We start from the raw sequence: 20,158 nt of genomic DNA, 5'->3' as shown, positions 1-20,158 counted from the left end.
TTCCCAAAAGCCCTAACATGGTTTCCCCCTGGCCTGAATATAATGTACCTCCTTACAGGCCATGGGTCGATACAAGAAAAATCGATGCCCCTGGGCATCACAGGTGATCCATGCTGCCTGTGTGGCACTGACGAATCTTGGCACCACATAATGTATGACTGTCCTGACTAAGAAGACGATCTATTTTGATCACAAAGATTATTAATTTGCCAAAGGACCAAGAACATATACAGTGAAACTTCCCTTTAACGGACAGCCATGGGGAACGAAAATGTGTCCGTTAGAGAGAAGTGTCCGCTAACAAGAAGTCTGAGGGAGAAAAAAAAAAAAAAAAGAAAGAAAAATCGTTAAACGTTTAATGCAAAATTAAATTAAAATATATACAGATTTTGAACAATATTTTTGTAAATAATATACAATTACATATACAAGAGATAAAGAAAAATCGTTAAACGTTTAATGTAAAATTAAATTAAATTATATACAGATTTTGCACAATATTTTTGTAAATAATATACATACAATTGTGTTATGCATATTATGACTTTATCTTAAGAAAAATACATACAGTAATCACTTATTTTCTTCTGCACCTTCTTCCGGCTGATAATTTTGTTTTTAACATTTGTTTGGAGTGAAGAAACCATCGAAAGTCCTTCAGTATCTTCTTCAGCGGCGAAAAACATTTTTAAACGATTGATTTGTATGAGCGCTTCTTCTATTTTCATCGGTGGTTCGTCGTTAATATGTTCTTCGACAGAATGACCTCCTTCCATTTCTTCATCCTCATGAGGAACTTCTTGAACAATATCGATGATAATGTCGTTGATATCTAGAGCACCATCTTCTGTAGTGAGGTTCGAGTCTATATCTTTGTAGCCAGGGTCACTTGTAGCGGAAGTATCATACATTATCAATAGATGTTGAAGTTCTTGTTCTTCTTGGTACTCCACATTGCTGTTCACAACTTCAATTTTTGCGTTTGAGAAGCCAGACTTTACAAAACAGTTCATGACAGTTTGTTTTCTAATTGTGTTTACTGAAGAAGAAATCCATTGAATCGCATCTAGGATGCTGATTTTCTTTGCAAGGTCACTCGCACATGTTACATCGTTCATGTTTGCAATGAGATGTCTTAAAACTCGTTTTCTGTAGTGAAGTTTAAAATTTTTTATTATCCCTTTAATCCAAGGGCTGACACTCTGCAGATGTGTTTGGTGGCAGAAAAACGATTTGAATGTTAGACAATTCAATGTGCGGGTGAGATGCAGCATTATCCATGAAAAGAATAATTTTTCTGTTTTGACGAATCATGTTTTGGTTAAAGTGACTTATCCATTCGCTCATGATATCTCGTGTCATCCACGCTTTTTTATTAGACTTCCAGTCAACATTCAAAAGATTCAACTTTATGCCCTTGAAACAACGAGGATTTTGTGGTTTTCCTATAACAAGAGGTTGTTCAAAGTCTCCCAGCATATTTGTACACAATATTACAGTCAAGCGTTCCTTAGAAATTTTTCCGCCCTGGCACTTTTCGTTTTTTAGACTCATTGTTTTTTCAGGAAGAGCTTTAAAAAACAACCCTGTCTCGTCACAGTTGTAGATATCTTTAGCTTCAAAATCACGACATAAATCTTCCAATTGGACGGTCCACTCTGTTACAACCCCAGTATCAACAGATCCACCTTCACCACTTACGGTTTTCCAAGAAATTTTATGCCGAGTTTTGAACTTTTTTGTCTAGCCATCCCACAGAAACTTTGAACTCATTTACTCCTATAGATTTCGCAACCTCCAAAGCCTTTTCCCTAATAATAGGCCCATTAATGGGAATTTTTTTAGCACGTTCGCGACAAAACCACTCATACGTAACATTGTCAATTTGAAGTCCAACAGTTTTCGGGAATGATTTTTGAGCCTGATCATTTCCGTGTTGCCAAAATTGTTTGAGCAGTTCATTTTTTTTTCTTTAGGATGTCGCTTACCTGCGTCTTCCCGATTTTGAATTTTGCAGCGAGATTGCGAACACTATTTTTTTGCCGATCATACGCATTAATGAGTTCGACTTTATCTTTTAAAGTTAAATGTTTACGAGAAGACATTGTGCACTTCACACGACACTGAACAAAACTGAAAACTGAAACTGAAAAGACGAAAGGCCGACCATATTCCCGCCCCTGCACACACCGAATTCATCAGAAGTTTTACACGTGCCTTAAAATTCTTGAAAAAGGGTTTAGAACCGCGACGCAAACCTTGATAAAATTCAGAGAATCGGAAATAGAAAATAAACACACGATTGAGGCAATACGTGGAAGAAACGTTCCTAGAAAAAGGGCCGTGAGCTCGCCCGCTGTCCGTTATGGGGAGATCAAATTAAGTGCTAATCTAAATGAAACAGTGCAGATTGCCTGTCCGCGTCCGTTACAGAGAATGTCCGCTAGACAGAAGCTGCAAACATGTTAAAACCAATGGAGGTGAATTGGGGAATTTGAAAATGTCCGTTGTAGAGAGGTGTCCGTTAGGAGAAGTTTCACTGTACTAATTCATACCCATGAAAATTATAAATACTTCAACAGACGAAGAACAGTAAGGAGCCTCTTAAACCACCAAGAACAAAAACTTGAGAGAGAATATGGGCACCCTTCCCCAGTAGCATCGACCACCAACCTCAGTGAAGCTCAAATGTACTGCGATTCACTTCTTGCATCCAAGTTCCATTGGGCTGATATCTACAACTAAGTCTGCAGGCAAGATCAATCAATCGGCATGTGACATTACCTAATTTAGACTTTGAAACCGCAGGATTTGACTATCCCTTACTTACACGAGAAACAAGACATGGATTGACATCTAAAAACCAGTATCTGAGTTGAGAAGCGACAATTTGGATTATGACATCAATCAATTTGGACCTTGAAAACATCAAGACCTCAGCAACTCCCTTCAAGGGAAATCCTCAACTCACCACGACAGAGACCACTGGCCTCTTGATGATCTACACTGGGTCTCTATCGTAGTTTTATCCCTAATAGTTTTGTCCCTAATCTCTGGCCTAATGGATTCGTTTCCATTGTTTCTTTGAGGATGCCTCTATCTATATCCCCAAACTTTTGAGCCTTGACATTTGATATCCATCATCCAGTTGAGCCTTATTAATAATAAAAATAATAATTATTATTATTTTTATATTTTTTTATTATTTTAATTTATTTTTTTATTATTTTTAATTTATTTTTTTATATTTTATTTTGCTTATTTCTTTATTTATTTTTATCTCTCTATAACATTAAAAAAATTTTCCTCCTAGTGATATTTATTCAAGCCAATGGGAGAAGATTGAGGGGCAATTCCATCACTACAAATGCACAGGTAAATAATTACACTATTGTCTTCCATTGAAAGACAACTGCCTCCGTAATATTCACCAACCTTGTGCACGTGCTTCTCTGTCTAATACATGACCATGTCCGGCATCATTTTATGTTCCATTGTAATGTCAGCTGATGAAACGATCTGATATAGTTTATGTATTTGTAAATAGTTTAGCATTTTGTAAATATTTTAAATATTTGTATAGTTTGTAAATATTTTAGTCCTGCTCTTTCGGAGGCAACAATATTCCTCATGCATTATGGAACTCGATGCAAAAGATCTTTTCCTAAGTGACCTATGTAAATAATTACATAGTGTTATTTGTTTGACCTTGAGAATGCCACATGGTGGGATAGCCAATGGAAGAAGAGGGATGCGGGTCATGAGGTGCAAGTGGGCAAGGCAATTACATCACTACAAATGCACAGATAAATAATTATATAGATAATTTCCTGATTAGATATAAATCAGTGCATTTTTACAGGTGTGCCTTTTACATAAAAAAGCATGCACAGGGGTTGGCGAGCATGGCAAGCAAAGTTATCTATTATTATTGTTTTCTTTTGTCTCTATCCAGGAAGCTCAGGTGACCCTGGTGGAGACAAACCAGAGAATAATGGGCTGCCTGGCTACCTCATACTGGTGTGTGTGTGGGCAAAGTGGGGTCCCACCAGAGGCCCTGCAGCCAAATGCCAGGACATAACAGCAGAACCTAACATAATACTACACATTCAACACACAACACTTTCATGGCATTTACAGTAGTACTGTAAATTTCTTCACAGCGTACATACAGCACAGATGTAGTAGTAATGGAGGCATGTGATGCAAGAAAGCAAGTGTATGAGCTTATGTAGCATCAGCCAAAAAAAAAAAAAAAACTAATTTCACACATCCATTCCCTCTAAAATTTTGTCCAGTTCCTCCTTGAGTTTATTTAAGCTATCAACTTCCACAATGACAGTTGAAAGTTTGTTCCAGCAATCAACTACCTGCCGTCTAAAGGCAAATTTCTGCACATCTATCCTACAACTGTCTTTCCTCAATTTGATTTTATGCACCCTCAGGTTTGTAATCTAAGCAAGCAGAAGAATCTCATGAGAATTCAGGGTGCTCAACCCATTCAAGGCCTTACACACCTCAATCAGATCACCTTGCAGGTACCTAGTCTCCAGCCACTGCAATTTGCAGAACTTAAGCCTTTCTTGGTAAGATGACCCCTTCGTTCTCCTCACCAATCTTTTTGCCCTTCTCTGTACAAGCTCAAGCAACTCAACATCCTCCCTAAAATGAAGCCTCCAGCTCTGTAGGCAGTACTCAAGGCATGGCCTGACCATTGCCTTATACAAAAGAATAATCACCTCCTTTTCCCTACTAGCAAAATTCCTGTACATCACTGACAATACCCCATGACCTGCTCTTTCAGCCTGTCTCCATCACTCAGAAAACTTCATATCTGACTGCCCAATTACTTCCAGATCTTTTTCATTTTCTATCAGCGTAAGTGTAATACCACACAGTTGGTACGTTTCTCTGGGATTACTTCTACCCATATGCAGTACTTTGCATTTGTCAATGTTAAACTTCAGTTGCCATTTCTCAGTCCATCTGCCCAAATGTTCTAGATCCTGTTGCAGTAGCAGTGCCATTACTGTCATTAACAACCCTGCCAACCTTTGTATCATCTGCAAACTTCGACATTAAGCTGATATACTTTCATCAATATCATTGATAAATATACAAAACAGCAGTGGGCCTAACACCGAACCCTGGGGGACTTCACTAATAACATTAGTCCACGAAGAGCAGCATCCATTGATTACCCACTCTTTGTCTTCTCCAACTCAACCACCCTTTTATCCATTGTAGCAACTTACCCTTAATATCATACTGCTCCAATTTGTACAGTAGTCTTCCATGCACAATAGTGTCAAAAGTTTTCCTGAAATCCAAGTATACGATACCAAAATTATATTTTGCATCCAATTTCTTTGTAACCACATCATAATATAAAATCAAATTGGCCAGACAAGACTTTCCCTTAACAAACCCAAGCTGTGTCTGAATTATTACTGCAGTCTTATCTAGATGATCCTGCAATGCATCTTTAACCATTGACTTCATTATTTTTCCTGGAATAGATGTTAAACTAACTGGTCTGTAATTACTCATGTCACCCTTAGATCTCCCTTTGTGAATTGGGGATACAATTTGCACATCTCCAGTCCACAGGGCCTTCCCCTGAGTCCAAGGATGCTATCATAATTGTGGCTTTCCCAGAATTTTGGCTATTGTCATATAGGAAATGGAACTTAACTTAGAGAAGAGAGAAAAGGTGTGTTTGATCCGCGGTAAATGTGGTAGAACTCTCTGTACATGGTGTTCTCCAATGAAATGCAAGGTAAATAAAACTGATGTGACATGCTGGTTTGTCCAGCTTGTTCTCTTGTTACACAATCAAGTTCTTCTGATAATTCATGTGTAGATCAAGGTACTCCTACTGAATACCCAAGATCCTCACCATCAAATCTGTTTTGACCACTGACTGCAAAGAAGATGTTACAACTTAACCATTGAGAGCTTCCTAGCTTGTTTCCATGATGGATTATAGGAATGGCTAAATCTTATATGATCGGACTACTGGAGAAATTAAATAACGCTGAAGCATCATAGAATTAGCTTGAGAATGTTCTTAAACGTAATGAAGCCCTTAAAAACTTTCATGTGATGCAAAAATCTGAATCAGGTACATTGTAAAGAATATATACACTCCCACTTATATCATATGCATTTGAACAGAAATCTCAGTTGATACATCAGAACATGAAGCCATGCAAATTAGAAATTAATTTAACTGATCCAATGAACAGGAGGAAAATACACCCAATCAATCTGATCTGGAGTCAGCTTACAAAGACCTTTATTAATATGAATGGAGTTGTTGTTCAAATTCTTAAAGCAGAACCACCACATTTCAGAGAATGCCACAGTCATAGGAGATTCTCCCTCGACCCCATTTGCCTTATAGTGAATCTTAAATTACTGTCACAACTGCTCACCCCAACACTCAATGCAATCAAGCAGTTTACAAACCCAAATTATTTCCTGATTCCAGAGCATAATCAGGGAATTTGTCTTTGTAAACTGCTTAATTGCATTGAACACATTGAGATCTGACCAACAACCTGGGCTTGAAGGAAAGGAGAGGATCTCACAGCCGTGTAGATCTATTCCAGCCAACCCCGACAAATACAAATTTGTCTTGTTTATCTTCCACCTGATCATACACAAGACTCCAGTAGTAGTTCACAACCCATCTCACCCCTGATATAGCTACCTTTTTTAACAGAGACTTCAATATGGCCATTTCCCGACATTCTGAAGCTGGATGTGACTTCATTCTCTTCACTGAAAATTTAGGGTTTCATTACTTAAAAATGCAGCCTACAATGGACAACTAAGCTTTAGACCTCATATTTCACCATATTTCATATTTGACCCTATGGTCCTGACTTTTAATTCCAACCAAAAACAACTCATCTCTGCAGTTATGTTCAAGTCGATACTCTCTAAGGATGATGAAGCTGTAACCAAAACTTTTCGATTAACTTTATCAAACTAGATGTTATGATATCACTCACCTCAGACCAACTGGGATGTTTTTGCCACCCACCAGACTAAGAAGCCACTAATGGTCTTGCTTCCCATCTGGAGGCAATGGCAATTCTAGGAGCTTCAAAAACTACCAGAATCATAAATGGACAAAATCACAGAATCATCAGAGACGTTGTACTCCCCAAATTGCAGTTCTGCATCCCTTATATCTGTGTGACTCTGATGAGTATAATAAGGAACTGTACAGGGAAATAGAGTGGGCCAGTAAATCAGAGAGTCTTATAATGGGAGATTTTAATTTCCCAGATATTGACTGGAATTTGGGGGCTGGTTACTCACACACTAGCAGGGCTTTTGTGGATTTATTGCATGATTGTTTTCTACATCAGCATGTTCGGGAGGCAACTAGAGGGAGTAATACTCTTGATTTGATTATCAGCAGTGATTCTTCATGCATTAAGAATCTGCAGATAAATGAACCACTAGGTGGCAGTGATCACAGTGTGCTGAAGTGGGATTTACTGAAAGAGGTAACTACCATTAGGGGTAAAGGGAAGGGTTATTGCTTCCGTAAAGGCGACTACGATGGACTGAGACAGTATTTAAATTCTATACAGTGGGACCAACTGATGATGTTACCAACAGCAAATTCAAAATGGGAAGCATTCAAAGAACTTATCTTGGAAGCTACTAGGCTTTACATACCAACTAAGAAATATTGTTCAAGGTTTAGGCCAAAATGGATGTCAGATGAACTAATGAGGCATATGACAGAGAAGAAAAATGCATGGGATACTTACAAATTAACACATGACACAGAAGCCTATGATAGATACAAGTTGATATGCAACCAAGTTACAAAGGAGGTTAGGCAGGCGAAGGCAGATTACGAGAAATCCTTGGCAAGGGATGCAAAGAAAAACAGCAAAGAGTTCTTTACTTATGTAAACTCTAGAAGGAAGGGGATGAATCAGATTGGTCCACTTGATATTGATGGGTCAACTGTTGATGATCCTGCTCAGGTAGCTAACAAACTAAATGAATATTTTGCATCGACATTCACACATGAGGAGTTATTCAGCAAGGGGAATGCCAGAGGTGTATTCAACTCTAGCAGTAAGCTACAGAATCTTGAAATAACTGGGAGCAAAGTGGAGGAGAAACTGTTGAAGATAAACACAAGAAAGGCACCCGGGGTGGATGGGATCTATCCAGTTATATTAAAGGAGGCAGCAAAGGAAGTAAGCAAACCCTTAGCCATAATTATGTGAGCTTCCTTGGACTCAGGGGAGGTACCCATAGACTGGAAATGTGCAAATGTGACCCCAATTCACAAAGGAGGATCAAAGGCTGACACAAGTAATTATAGACCTGTGAGTTTAACTTCTGTTCCAGGAAAATTAATGGAGGCACTGGTTAAAGAAGCACTGCAGGATCATTTAGACAAGACTTCAGTTATAGCTCAGACACAGCATGGTTTTGTTAATGGGAAGTCTTGCCTGACCAACTTGATTGGATACTATGATGCAGTCACAAAAGAACTGGATGCAGGGAATAACTTTGATATTATATACTTGGATCTTAGAAAGGCTTTTGATACTGTTGCACATGGAAGACTGCTACACAAATTGGAGCAGTGTGACATTGGAGGCAAATTGCTGCTATGGATAAAGGGGTGGTTGAAGGGGAGAAGACAGAGAGTGGTAATCAATGGACACTGCTCATCGTGGACTAATGTTATTAGTGGAGTCCCTCAGGGCTCAGTGTTGGGTCCATTATTGTTTTCTGTATTTATAAATGATATTGATGATGGTATATCAAGCTTAATGTCCAAGTTTGCAGATGATACAAAGGTTGGCAGGGTTGTCAAGGACACTACTGACACTATGCTGCTGCAACAGGATCTGGAAAGGTTGAGCAGATGGGCTGAGAGGTGGCAAATGAAGTTTAACATTGACAAATGTAAAGTACTACACATGGGAAACAGCAACCCCAGAGCAACGTATCAACTCTGTGGTACTACATTGACAGTGGTAGAGAATGAAAGGGACTTGGGGGTGATTGTGCAGGCAGATATGAAGTTCTCTGAGCAGTGCAAACGGGCTGCAAGAGTAGCTCATGGAGTATTGTCAATGATATACAGAAATTTTTCCAGCAGGGATAAGGAGGTGATTATTCCATTGTATAAGGCAATGGTCAGGCCACACCTAGAGTACTGTATACAGGTCTGGAGGCCTCATTTCAAGAAGGATGTAGAGCTGCTGGAACGAGTACAGAGAAGGGCAACAAGATTAGTGAATGGAACAAAGGGGTGCTCTTACGAAGAAAGGCTTAAGTTTTGCAAATTACAGTGTCTGGAGACTAGGCACCAGCGAGGTGATCTGATAGAGGTGTATAAAGCCTTGAATGGTTTAAGCATGCTCAATGCTGATGGGATTCTTCCTCTAGCTCAGAAAAATCACCTGAGAGGGCATAAATTCAAATTGAGGAAAGACAGATGTAGGATAGACGTGCGGAAATTTGCCTTTAGCCAGCGGGTGGTTGGTTGGTGGAACAGACTGCCATCCCTTGTGGTGGAGGTTGATAGCCTAAATAAGTTTAAGGCTCAGCTGGACAGGTATTTTGAACGAACAGAGGGGTGAAGTGGAAGTGGGTTTTTTTTTTTTTTTTGGCTGATGCTGCATAAGCTTGCTTTCTTGCATCAAATGCCTCTACTAATGCTAATGCTAATTAAATGTACAAAACTATTGTTTTGTATATTTAGTGTACAAAACAACAGCTTTTGTAAAAGGAGATCTGAGACGGAATTTCTGAATAAACATTAAGCTTTCAGGAACTGGAAGGGTAATGGAATCTCATGTGATTTCAGACTTTAAAAAGAAACATATTTCTTTAAGCAAAAAAGCTTGCCAAAAATAGATACTTGGCTAACAGGAAACATCACAAAAGGATAAGCTGAAAGAAAACCTTTCTTACAACTTATCCTTTTTGTGATGCTTCCTCTTGTGATGATAGTACCTTCAGTGATTGTCATGTAAATTATTAATATCTATATAATATTGGTGTAGATACACCATAGATAACTCTTAAGAAACCACAATGGTAGTGTGGGAGGCATCATTTGCTCTGTATCTCATATTGTGCTCTTCCTTCACAACGAGTTGCCATGGTATTGCACTATCTCGAATAAGTAACGCTTCACTAATAGAAAAGATTACTTATTCACTATTGTTACTTATTCTCAGTTAGTACCACCACCCAGATGGCACAGTTTCAAAGCTATTGGCCTATCATCAGTGGATGGGTAGGTACCCTGCAATACCGGGTACCTGCCCACCGACCTAAGCAAAAAATTTGATACCAATATGTTCCTTCAATCAACTGGGTATGAACTAAATGCTGAAAAATTGGCCCAGATGATGTTCAAAATGAGAAGGATTAAACCCAACCAATCTCAATAAATGGATTCCAAATTAAGAATGTTAATTCCTACAAGGATATTTTTGGTCTGGAATACAAAACTGTCTTTATTTTCAACAGCACTTCAAGGAAGCAAGAATAAATTTTTCCTGTCCTTTGGTCAACCGAGTAGTGGGATTCAGCAATAAAAGACCTGTAACTAAATTTGTGTGGTACCGATGCCTCTCTAAGCATCACAAATTTGGTCATCTGCTTCACCAACATACTTGTAGATCTTGAGACTTGAGTATTGGCTTTTATGATCCCTCAAAAAAAAAAAAAAAAAACACATCAAAGCATCCCCTTACTATCTCTAGGGTTATACTAGAACCACTGCACAAAAGACCCCTTGGAAGCAAATCATCACTCCTCCCACATCAGGCAGACTAGATGCTGCTGGCATTGAGAGCTCGTCATTTAACTGCCAATCAACAAACATTGATGGTTCAGTCTTCCCTCAACCAAATCAGCTGCCTCAGTCATGTTCCCAACAAACACGATTTCAATGACTTAAACATTTACAATTTCAGGCTTTCCAGCTCATCATCATCCTCCATTGGGCATCTCTGATGGGACAGGGCATGACCTAGTTGGAACAATCCTGTTTCGGACAGCTTTTATTGCCTCTGATACCTCCCCAACATCTACAGAAAATTAAATGTATTTTATAAGTATTTATGTTGCAAATACATTGCTTGATAAAATTAACAGAACACATAGAAAATGTGATGTAACTTGTGCAGCTTGCAATGAAGCAGGACAAAATTTCGTATGGTGGTGTACTATAGAATAACAATGAAATGGGGAAACAGCGAGAAACTTCGGACAGGTATAAAGGACATTTACAGTGGTAGTATAAAAATTACCAAAAAGGTCACATAACAGAAATCGATAGAAGATGCTCGCAAATATAGTTGCATGACATCAGTACAGCACATGATCCCCTCCAACAGCTAAACAGGCCTGACATTGATGTATGATGCTCAATATAAGGGTGTCTATAAGATTCTGTGGCAACAAATCCCATTCTTCCATCAGTGTAGACCTTAGCTCATCAAGTGACTGAGGAGATGGCTGTCAGCATGCAATGCACACCCAAGGACATCCCACGCACGTTTGATCAGATTTAAGTCTGGCGAATGTGCTGGCCACAGCAGTTATTGGATATCTTCACTTTCAAGATATTCCTCCACCACTTGAACTCTATGTGCAGTGGCGTTGTCGTGCATGAAAAGAAAACCTGGGCCAACCACACATTTAGAAAGTCACCCATAGGGTTGGAGGATCTATTCTCGGTACCTCTGTGCAGTTAAAGTATCAAAAACATGAAGAGGGATAAGACCATTGATCATTATTTCACCCCACATTAGAACACCGTTTTCACCGTAAGTGATCTTTTCTCTGATGTTGGAGTGATGGTACCACATTCCTTGTTGTCTCCAGATAAAATAACATGTAGAATCTGTTTGTAGGCTAAAACATGACTCATCAGAGAACAGAACTGTACCCCATTTGTCAGGTCAGCAAGTCACATGTTCATGGCACCAATTTTGACAAGTTCTGCAGTGATTTGGCGTTAATGGGATACAAAACAATGGTTTCCTTGCATAGAGTCCACTTGATTTGATCCTTCTTAACACAGTCTTGGAAATGTTTTAACCTGTGGCTACAGCAACCTCAAGAGACAGAACATCATAGGTTCTGTCTTACTGTTAGAGTCGGATAGAAACCTGTTCTGGTTGACATAGCCCGCAGGCGACCTTGGCCAGCTCTTCTTGTAATGGTTTCTGTCTCCTGAAACTGTTTCCATAGCACTGAGATGACAGTGTGACATATTAAGCCAACATACCACATCAGCCTGCGACTGCCCGGCTTAAAGTCGTCCAACGGCCCACCATCTCAAAGAATCGTCTAAATGACGATGACTTGGCATCCTGTGTAATGGAGATGTGGCTATCCCACTGAGCAAGCCAAAAAACGGGAATTAAATGATGTGGTTGCAACCTGTGTTTTTACAGGCATGAATAATTTGCAAAATGTGTGGCTCTGTAAGGTGGTAGTTTGATTTCTATTGGATACTTGGAATTTGAATGTCAGGATGACTGTTATATCAAATATTCACCATTGGAGATACACTGTTCACAATAAAATATTCATGAAAAGCATTTTGTTCTGTTAATTTTGTGTATTTGAATTTGTTCATCACCTAATGTAGTTAATTTTAGTTATTTCTGTATACCTTTTATATTCTCCAATATATATTGTGTTATAAATTCTGATGGTTGTATTTACCCTTCTAGCATATGGATGCTATCTAGGGATGGATGTAACTTTCTCTTTACCTGAATAAATAATAATAATACAATTTAATTAAGTATTACAATTTAGATTTATGGATTTCTAAATTTGCTTAATCTGCTTAATCAAATATGCTTATGATTATTATTAAAGGGTACCCTTAAGAGTAATATATATATGCCTGATAATTCAGAATATATTAAATAAGGGCCAATATGACAATATTACAAGCCAATTATGAATATTTAGGTCAGTGTCCCTTGTGCAATGCTGAGACTAAACACCGTGAAACATCATCCATTAATGATACTAAAACCAATCACAACATAAGCAATTTATGGAAAAATAAAAAATAAAAATAAATAAAAACAGAACAACCACTGAGTCCAGTCCTCCCACTTTTGTCAGAAGGCCATAAAAACAACAATGTTTGCAGAATCACTGCATTTTAAATGTTAAGCAAATCAGTGCACCATGCTACAACTAAAAATAATGCAATCAGCACATTGACAAAATGAATTTGCATAATGGTAGTCTTCATTAAGTGAAAAATTAAACATTGTGAAATCTCTTAATATTTAAGAGATCTCACAATGTAAAGCCAAACTAACAAAAAAACAAAAAAAAAAATGTTAAATAAAGAATGAGAATAAAATTTTAGGTAGACAGTCTTAAACTATGTAAAATTCAAGCTATGCCATTGTTTAGTTCAATTGCATGATCAGCTATATACTTAATTTTAAGACAAAGCAAAGTATACATTAGGCGTCATTATTACAACATACCATATTGGAATATACATTTGAAAATTGAATTTTGATTCTGATAAGCAAAATATCGAGTTTACTACCCATTTATAACAGACTATACAAACAAAAACCCCAATAAACCAAAAACTGCAAATTGTTTTTATTGTTTTATGGTTGTGAACTCTAGAATTCTATGTGACCTTCAGAAATGTGCTGTAGAAAAATATCACAAAGACTACTGGGTTTTCTCGGAAACCATGAGTGAATTTGAGATTAGTTAGCTCCAGATTTGGTAAGAATAATTGGCCCAAAACTGTCAGATTTATTATTTTTCTCAGTTTTTTTACGATAAAATGTGAACGAAAAGAAAATGCGCAGCTTTAATTAACATTGCGACAAAAAAATATGAAATTATTAATAGAATTATAAAAGGTGAAAATTTAGGAAATCTCTCCAAAGAGTTTAATGTGGGGACTTCAACAATTTATGACATCAAGAAAAATTCCAATGATATAACAGAATTTGTCTGGATTATGGATAGTGAAGGAGGATCTAGCAGGAAAAACACGATGTTGAAATCCCTGAAAATGCTGCTTTAGAGAGTGCAATCACTTTATTTTTTTTTTTTGTTTTCTTCAGAGCAAAGTTTAGGTGAACCAGTGTCTGGCTCAATTTTGTGTGAAAATGCATTGGATTTTAATCGAAAATTAAGATATAATGAAGATTTTAAGACAAGTACAGGTTGGCGGAAAACCTTTAAACTGAGACATGGTATATATATGAACTAGACATTCAAGGCGAGAAAATTTCTGCAGACGAATCTGCAGCGGCATCCTTTAAAAGTAAGTTTGCTTCAGTTATAGCAAATTATGAGAAAGAAAACATTCATAATGTTATTTAAGATGGACTTATTATGGAAAGTGTTACCGAGAAAAACTCTAGCCACTAAAAGAAATGCCTGCACCAAGTTTTAAGATGAGAAAAGAGCAATTTACAATTGCTATGTGTGCAAATGCCACTGGGATGCACAGATTGTCCATGCTCGTTATCGGTAAGTCGGAAAAACCGAGAGCATTTAAAAATCTTTCTAATTTTCCTGTTTTGTATAAAAATCATAAAAATGCCTGGATGGATGCTTCTGTTTTCTGAGATTGGTTTATAATTTCTTTAAATTTAATTAATCTTATTTAATTTAATCGTAAGGTAAGATTAAATTTATTTAATCTTACTGGAAAAACTTTCAGATTCAATTATCCAGAAAATTTGGCTATCAATGTCTGACATTGATAGCCAAATCTGGAATAATCAATTACAGTAGAGCATCAGTTATTCCAGATAACTGATGCTCTACTGTAATTCACAAGTTGCCTTCCATTTATACTTCAATAGCTAGCATAGCATTTCAGCTCACTACTTCTGTATTACATAAAATGAAATTAAATTTAATTGCAGATAATGAATATAATGAAGAATAACAAATAAAGAAAAATAAAAAAAAAGATGCATCAGTGGTTGCAAAGCATAACCAACCACACACTGCTTAAACATAATGCAAGTAAATTGCAGATGTAAATTAAATTAAAAGTAAACTCTGCAAGACTATTTTAGTTTCCCCCCCATTGTCTCTTCATTATTTCTATACATTCAATTAGATAGTATGAATCAGAGCTGTAATGCTCAATATGTTCTACATTGATATTAATATTTGTAAAATAATAAGAGGAGTTTACCTCAATATAGTACGTAGAACACTTCCATATGATACTCTCCAGAAATTAAAACGAAAAAAATCGAAAAACTGACATTAGAGTAAAAAATAATTAAAAACCAATTTAACACAATAAAAATCAATTTAACACAACTAAAAATCAATTTAATGCAATTAAAAATATTGAAAAGAATCTAATGAAAATATTCAAAATGATTTTCCTTCCTTCCTTAAGGAAAATTTTTAAGGAAGGAAAATCGTTTTGAATATTTTCGTTAGATTCTTTTCAATATTTTTAATTGCATTAAATTGATTTTTAATTGTGTTAAATTAATTTTTAATTGTGTTAAATTGGTTTTTAATTATTTTTTACTCTAATGTAAGTTTTTCGATTTTTTCATTTTAATTTCTGGACAGTATCATACGGAAGGGTTCTACGTACTATATTGAGGTAAACTCCTCTTGTTATTTTGCAAATACATTCAATTAAGAATAAGACAGCATTAAAAAGGCACTCTACAACAAAAGTCCTTTTTCATTAATCTTTTAATTTCAGGAAAGGAAATTACGATGCCTTAAGGTGCTACATGACCTCTATTAACTGGGTCACAGAGAGCGAATACAATTGAATTATGGTATACCTTTAAAACATTAATCACAGAAGCCTTGAATGCTTATATACCATTAAAAAATACTCCACAAGGAGGAACCCAAGTTGGATGAATAATGAAGTTGCCAAATTACTTGAGCAGAAAAAGATGGCATGGAAAAGTTACAGAGCAATAAAAAGTATTGAAGCCTATAACAGCTACAAATTGATCTGTAATAATGTTATTACAGATTTGTTTGTTATTTATTTGTTATTCTTCATTATATTCATTGTCTTCAATTAAATTTAATTTCATTTTATGTAATACAGAAGTAGTGAGCCACTGAAAAGGTTAAGCCGGCAAAGGCAGATTATGAGAAATTGCTGGCAAAGAGGGGGATAAGGAATTATTCACTTATATAAATGCAAAGAAGAGAAGGACAAACCAGATCAGACCCTTAAGTAATGGACATGGGATAGTATAAGATACCCCAGCTGAAGTTGCAGATGAACTCATCAGTTACTTTGCATCGATATTTACAGAACAAAAACCCTTCACGTCAATGAGAAATTCTGGGAGTGCAGTTGAAAAAAATGTAATTAATGACATTGAAATTTGACACGTTTATTTAATGAAAAAACTTTCAAGCCTACAGGCTACTAAGGCTCCTGGGGTTGACAGCATTTACCCTATAATCTTAAGGGAGGCAGTAAGTGAGTGCATTGAACCACTGAGGCTAATTATGAGAGCATCACTGGACTCGGGAGTGATTCTGTTGGATTGGAAAAGTGCCAATGTATCTCCAATACATAATGGTCAGTCTAAGAGTGAAGTGGGAAATCACTGGCCGGTTAGTCTAACTTCAGTAGTAGGTGAAAATCATGGAGACTATGATCAAGGGTGGAATTCAGGATCACTTAGATAGAAATGGAATTCTGAAAGATACTCAGCATGGTTTTGTAAAGGGAAAATCATATTTAACTAATCTGGTTAGCTATTTTGACAGGGTCACTCAAGAGCTGGACTTAGGGAATAATTTTGACGTTGTTTATTTGGATTTCAGCAAAGCATTTGACTCAGTCCTACATGAGAGGTTACTTTATAAGCTGGAACAGGTTGGAATCACAGGGAAAATCCTTAGATAGATAGCAGGGTGGCTTCAGGGCAGGAGGCAGAGGGTTGTGATGAATGGTTATTCCTCAGATTGGGTTGATGTAAGAAGTGGGGTTTCCCGAAGGATAAGTATCAGACCATTGTTGTTTTTGATTTTCGTAAATGACATTGATGAAAGGATAGAGGGCGTGATGTCTAAATTTGCAGATGTAAAGATTGGTAGATTAGTTAATGATTGCCACCAAGCAGAGCTTCTTCAGAATGACCTAGATAGACTGCAGAGATGGTCAGAAAAATGGCAGCTATGCTTTAATCCAGCAAAGTGTAATGTATTCCACCTGGAAAACAGTAACCCCAAAATAACTTATACACTTGGCGGAGTTTAACTAAAGTTGGTAGAGGAGGAAAGGGACTTGGGTATTATGATATGGTCAGATATGCAGTTCTCCGAGTATTGCAGACTGGTTGCAAGGAGGGCCCACGGTGTCCTATCAATGATTTATTGAACAATCGCTAGTAGAGATAAGGACGTCATAATCCCATTATATAAAGCTATTGTTAGACCACACTTGGAATACTGTGTTCAAGTATGGAGACCGCCTAAAGAAAGACATTGTTCTTCTTGAAAGGGCCCAAAGACAGGTAACTCGAATGGTGAGATCGGCAAAAGGGCATCCATCTGAAGAAAGACTTTGAATATGTGGGCTAAGGAGCTTGGAAACTAGGCACCTTAGAGGAGACTTCATTGAGGTGTTTAAGGCTCTGAGAGGCATAAGCAAAATGAATAAGGATGAAATTTTCACGATTATAAATGATTCTAGATTGCAGGAAGTTTTATTTTAGCCTTAGCCAGCAAGTTATAAATTACTGAAATAAGTTACCTACATGGGTGGTAGAGACTGACAGTGTGGGGAAATTCAAAGGTCAGCTGGATTTACCTAAGGCAGGAGGGAAATGCATAGGTTATCCATTTCCTTTTCTCTTATTAATTTTTAATATATATTTTTTAATTTTCTTATTATTATTAATTTGTTTTTATTCTGATTATTTTATTTTATGTATTTTTTGTTATTTTATTTTATTATTATTTTTTTTTTTTTTTTTTTTTTGGCCAGTGCAGCATAAGCCATGGGCTTCCTTGCACCATGTGGCCATTACTAATACTAATTTTCTTAACTTCAGCATTCTAGAATTTATTTTGATTTATAGAACCACACCTGGCAAGATGGAAGTACTTCACTGATCTCTATGTATTCTATTTTATGCCAAATTGCTAATGATGACAGTATACAGAATACTTTGAAATGGACATCCATGTACTTATTTTTAATTCATTAAATTTAAAAATTTTATCAATGTTTCAATGAAGTGAAAGGTACTTTCTTTCTTAAAACATTTTAAAAATGTTTTACCACACAAACGTAGTTATTTTGCATATTCAACTGATTGTTGCTTACAAATTATAGTGTTGTGATTTATGGTTCACCCTGTAGTTTTTAGAAAATATAGTAATTAAATATATTTTTCTTTATACAAAACTTACATTCCAACATCAATTAGCATATCCTGACATGCTGGATGTTTTAGAAGTTCAGCAAGCACTTCCCAAGAATGCAGCAGAGTGTCCCTTTCCTGAAAGTGATCATTGCATCCATAGCCACTACAAAAAAAAGTGTAATGAAAAGTTAAAATCTAAAAAAATCAGTATTAAATAAAAAAATAATTAATTAATTATTTAATTAATACATACATACATATATATACACACAGGGTGTCCCAGAAGGTGAAAGGACAGGTCATTTTAAGCAAAAAATGACCATGTAAATGTGTGCCCTATCCCAAATGGTTTCCGAGATAGAGGCATTTGAATATTTATTTTTCAAGTGACAAATTTGGAAGAGTTTATAATAAATTTTCAAAGATGCCACCATCAACTTCAATACACTTTTCTACTCTCATGAGAACATGGCGCATTGCTTGTCTAAGTGTATCTTCACGTTCCTTTATAGGGGCAACAGCGTCCATTGTGCAAGCTAGAAGATCATCTCTTGTATCCACCTTTCTTCTGTACACGTCACTCTTCATCCAACCCAATAAACAAAAATCTAATGGGGTTAGGTCTGGAGATGTTGGTAGCCAATTAACGGCTACCAAGACACCACCACGACTAATCCACCGATTAGGGAAAATTTGGTCCAGATGTTGCTTCACACGTCTGGTAGAATGGGAAGGGGCCCCGTCATGCTGAAAGTACATAGCACACTGTGTGGCCAAAGGTTGATTTGATTTTGATTTGGTAGTTGTTGGCGCATCGGCTTCTGTGGCCATATTGCACCTCCCAAGGTTTTTGCAGTACTTTGATCCAAGCCCGAGGCGGGAATCGAACCCGCGACCTTTGGGTTGCTGGGTAGGTGCTTTACCCACTCGGCTAGCCCGGTCGTGTGGCCAAAGGAACATCCTCTAGTTGTTCACCAAATGTATTTTGCAAAAACTGAAGATAATTGTGTCCTGTCATTCGATGTTCTAAAATAATGGAACCTATCAACAGGTTATCGATCATACCACACCACACATTGATTGAGAAACGAACTTGGAAATTTGTTTCCACTGTACCATGTGAATTCTCGTGCGACCATCGATGATTGTTACGTGTGTTGTTGATTCCATTCCAGGTAAACGTGGCTTCATCAGTAAATAGTACTGATGGAAGCACTTCATGATTGGCATTTAACCAATGACAAAATTCAAGATGTGTGGCACTGTCCCTTATGTGAAGATTTTCCATATGCTGTGGGTGAAATGGGTACAAGCTCTTTTCATGTAGTGTTCACCATACAAGTGTTTGTGAAACACCAAGACATGCAAAAAGTCTTGCGTGCTAATTGTAGGACTATGCTGAACCATGTTCAGAATGTGTTCCCGTTCCTGCACATTTTCTTGGCATCCTCATTCAGATGAAACATGAGCACTGGGAAGCATACCACTTTCACGCAATGTAAACACTCTACGATATGGAATTCAACGTGTAGGAAAGCGCCGACAGTATTCTTCAACAGCAGCAGGGGCACTACTGTCGCAGAAGCAGTAAACATACATCACATTCACCATTAGTAAAAATGTGCTGCATTTTTAGCAAACACTTCTACAATTAGAACTGACAACTGACGCTACTCACTGATTCACTCGCAGTCTGATTCACTTCTACAGTCACAACAATCAACTGATAACTGACAATCAAATGGCACAGT

General features: G+C 37.0%; 1 protein-coding gene across 1 annotated transcript in view; it reads right to left on the bottom strand.

Moving 5' to 3' along the window:
• The window catches only part of Nadsyn (NAD synthetase), a 370,732-nt gene that overhangs the window by 331,147 nt on the left and 19,427 nt on the right, over positions 1 to 20,158 (bottom strand). The window contains exon 4 of the mRNA XM_090382985.1: positions 18,454 to 18,570. Within this exon, the coding sequence (XP_090239111.1) occupies positions 18,454 to 18,570 (117 nt within the window). The remainder of the gene's footprint in view (positions 1 to 18,453; positions 18,571 to 20,158) is intronic.

The sequence above is a fragment of the Mastigoproctus giganteus genome, chromosome 10 (genome assembly GCF_048544385.1).
Source record: "Mastigoproctus giganteus isolate SK-2022 chromosome 10, ASM4854438v1, whole genome shotgun sequence".
Taxonomy (NCBI): Eukaryota; Metazoa; Arthropoda; class Arachnida; order Uropygi; family Thelyphonidae; genus Mastigoproctus; species Mastigoproctus giganteus.
Note: the sequence above shows the minus strand (reverse complement) of the source record. Positions and strands in the feature narration are given on the sequence as shown.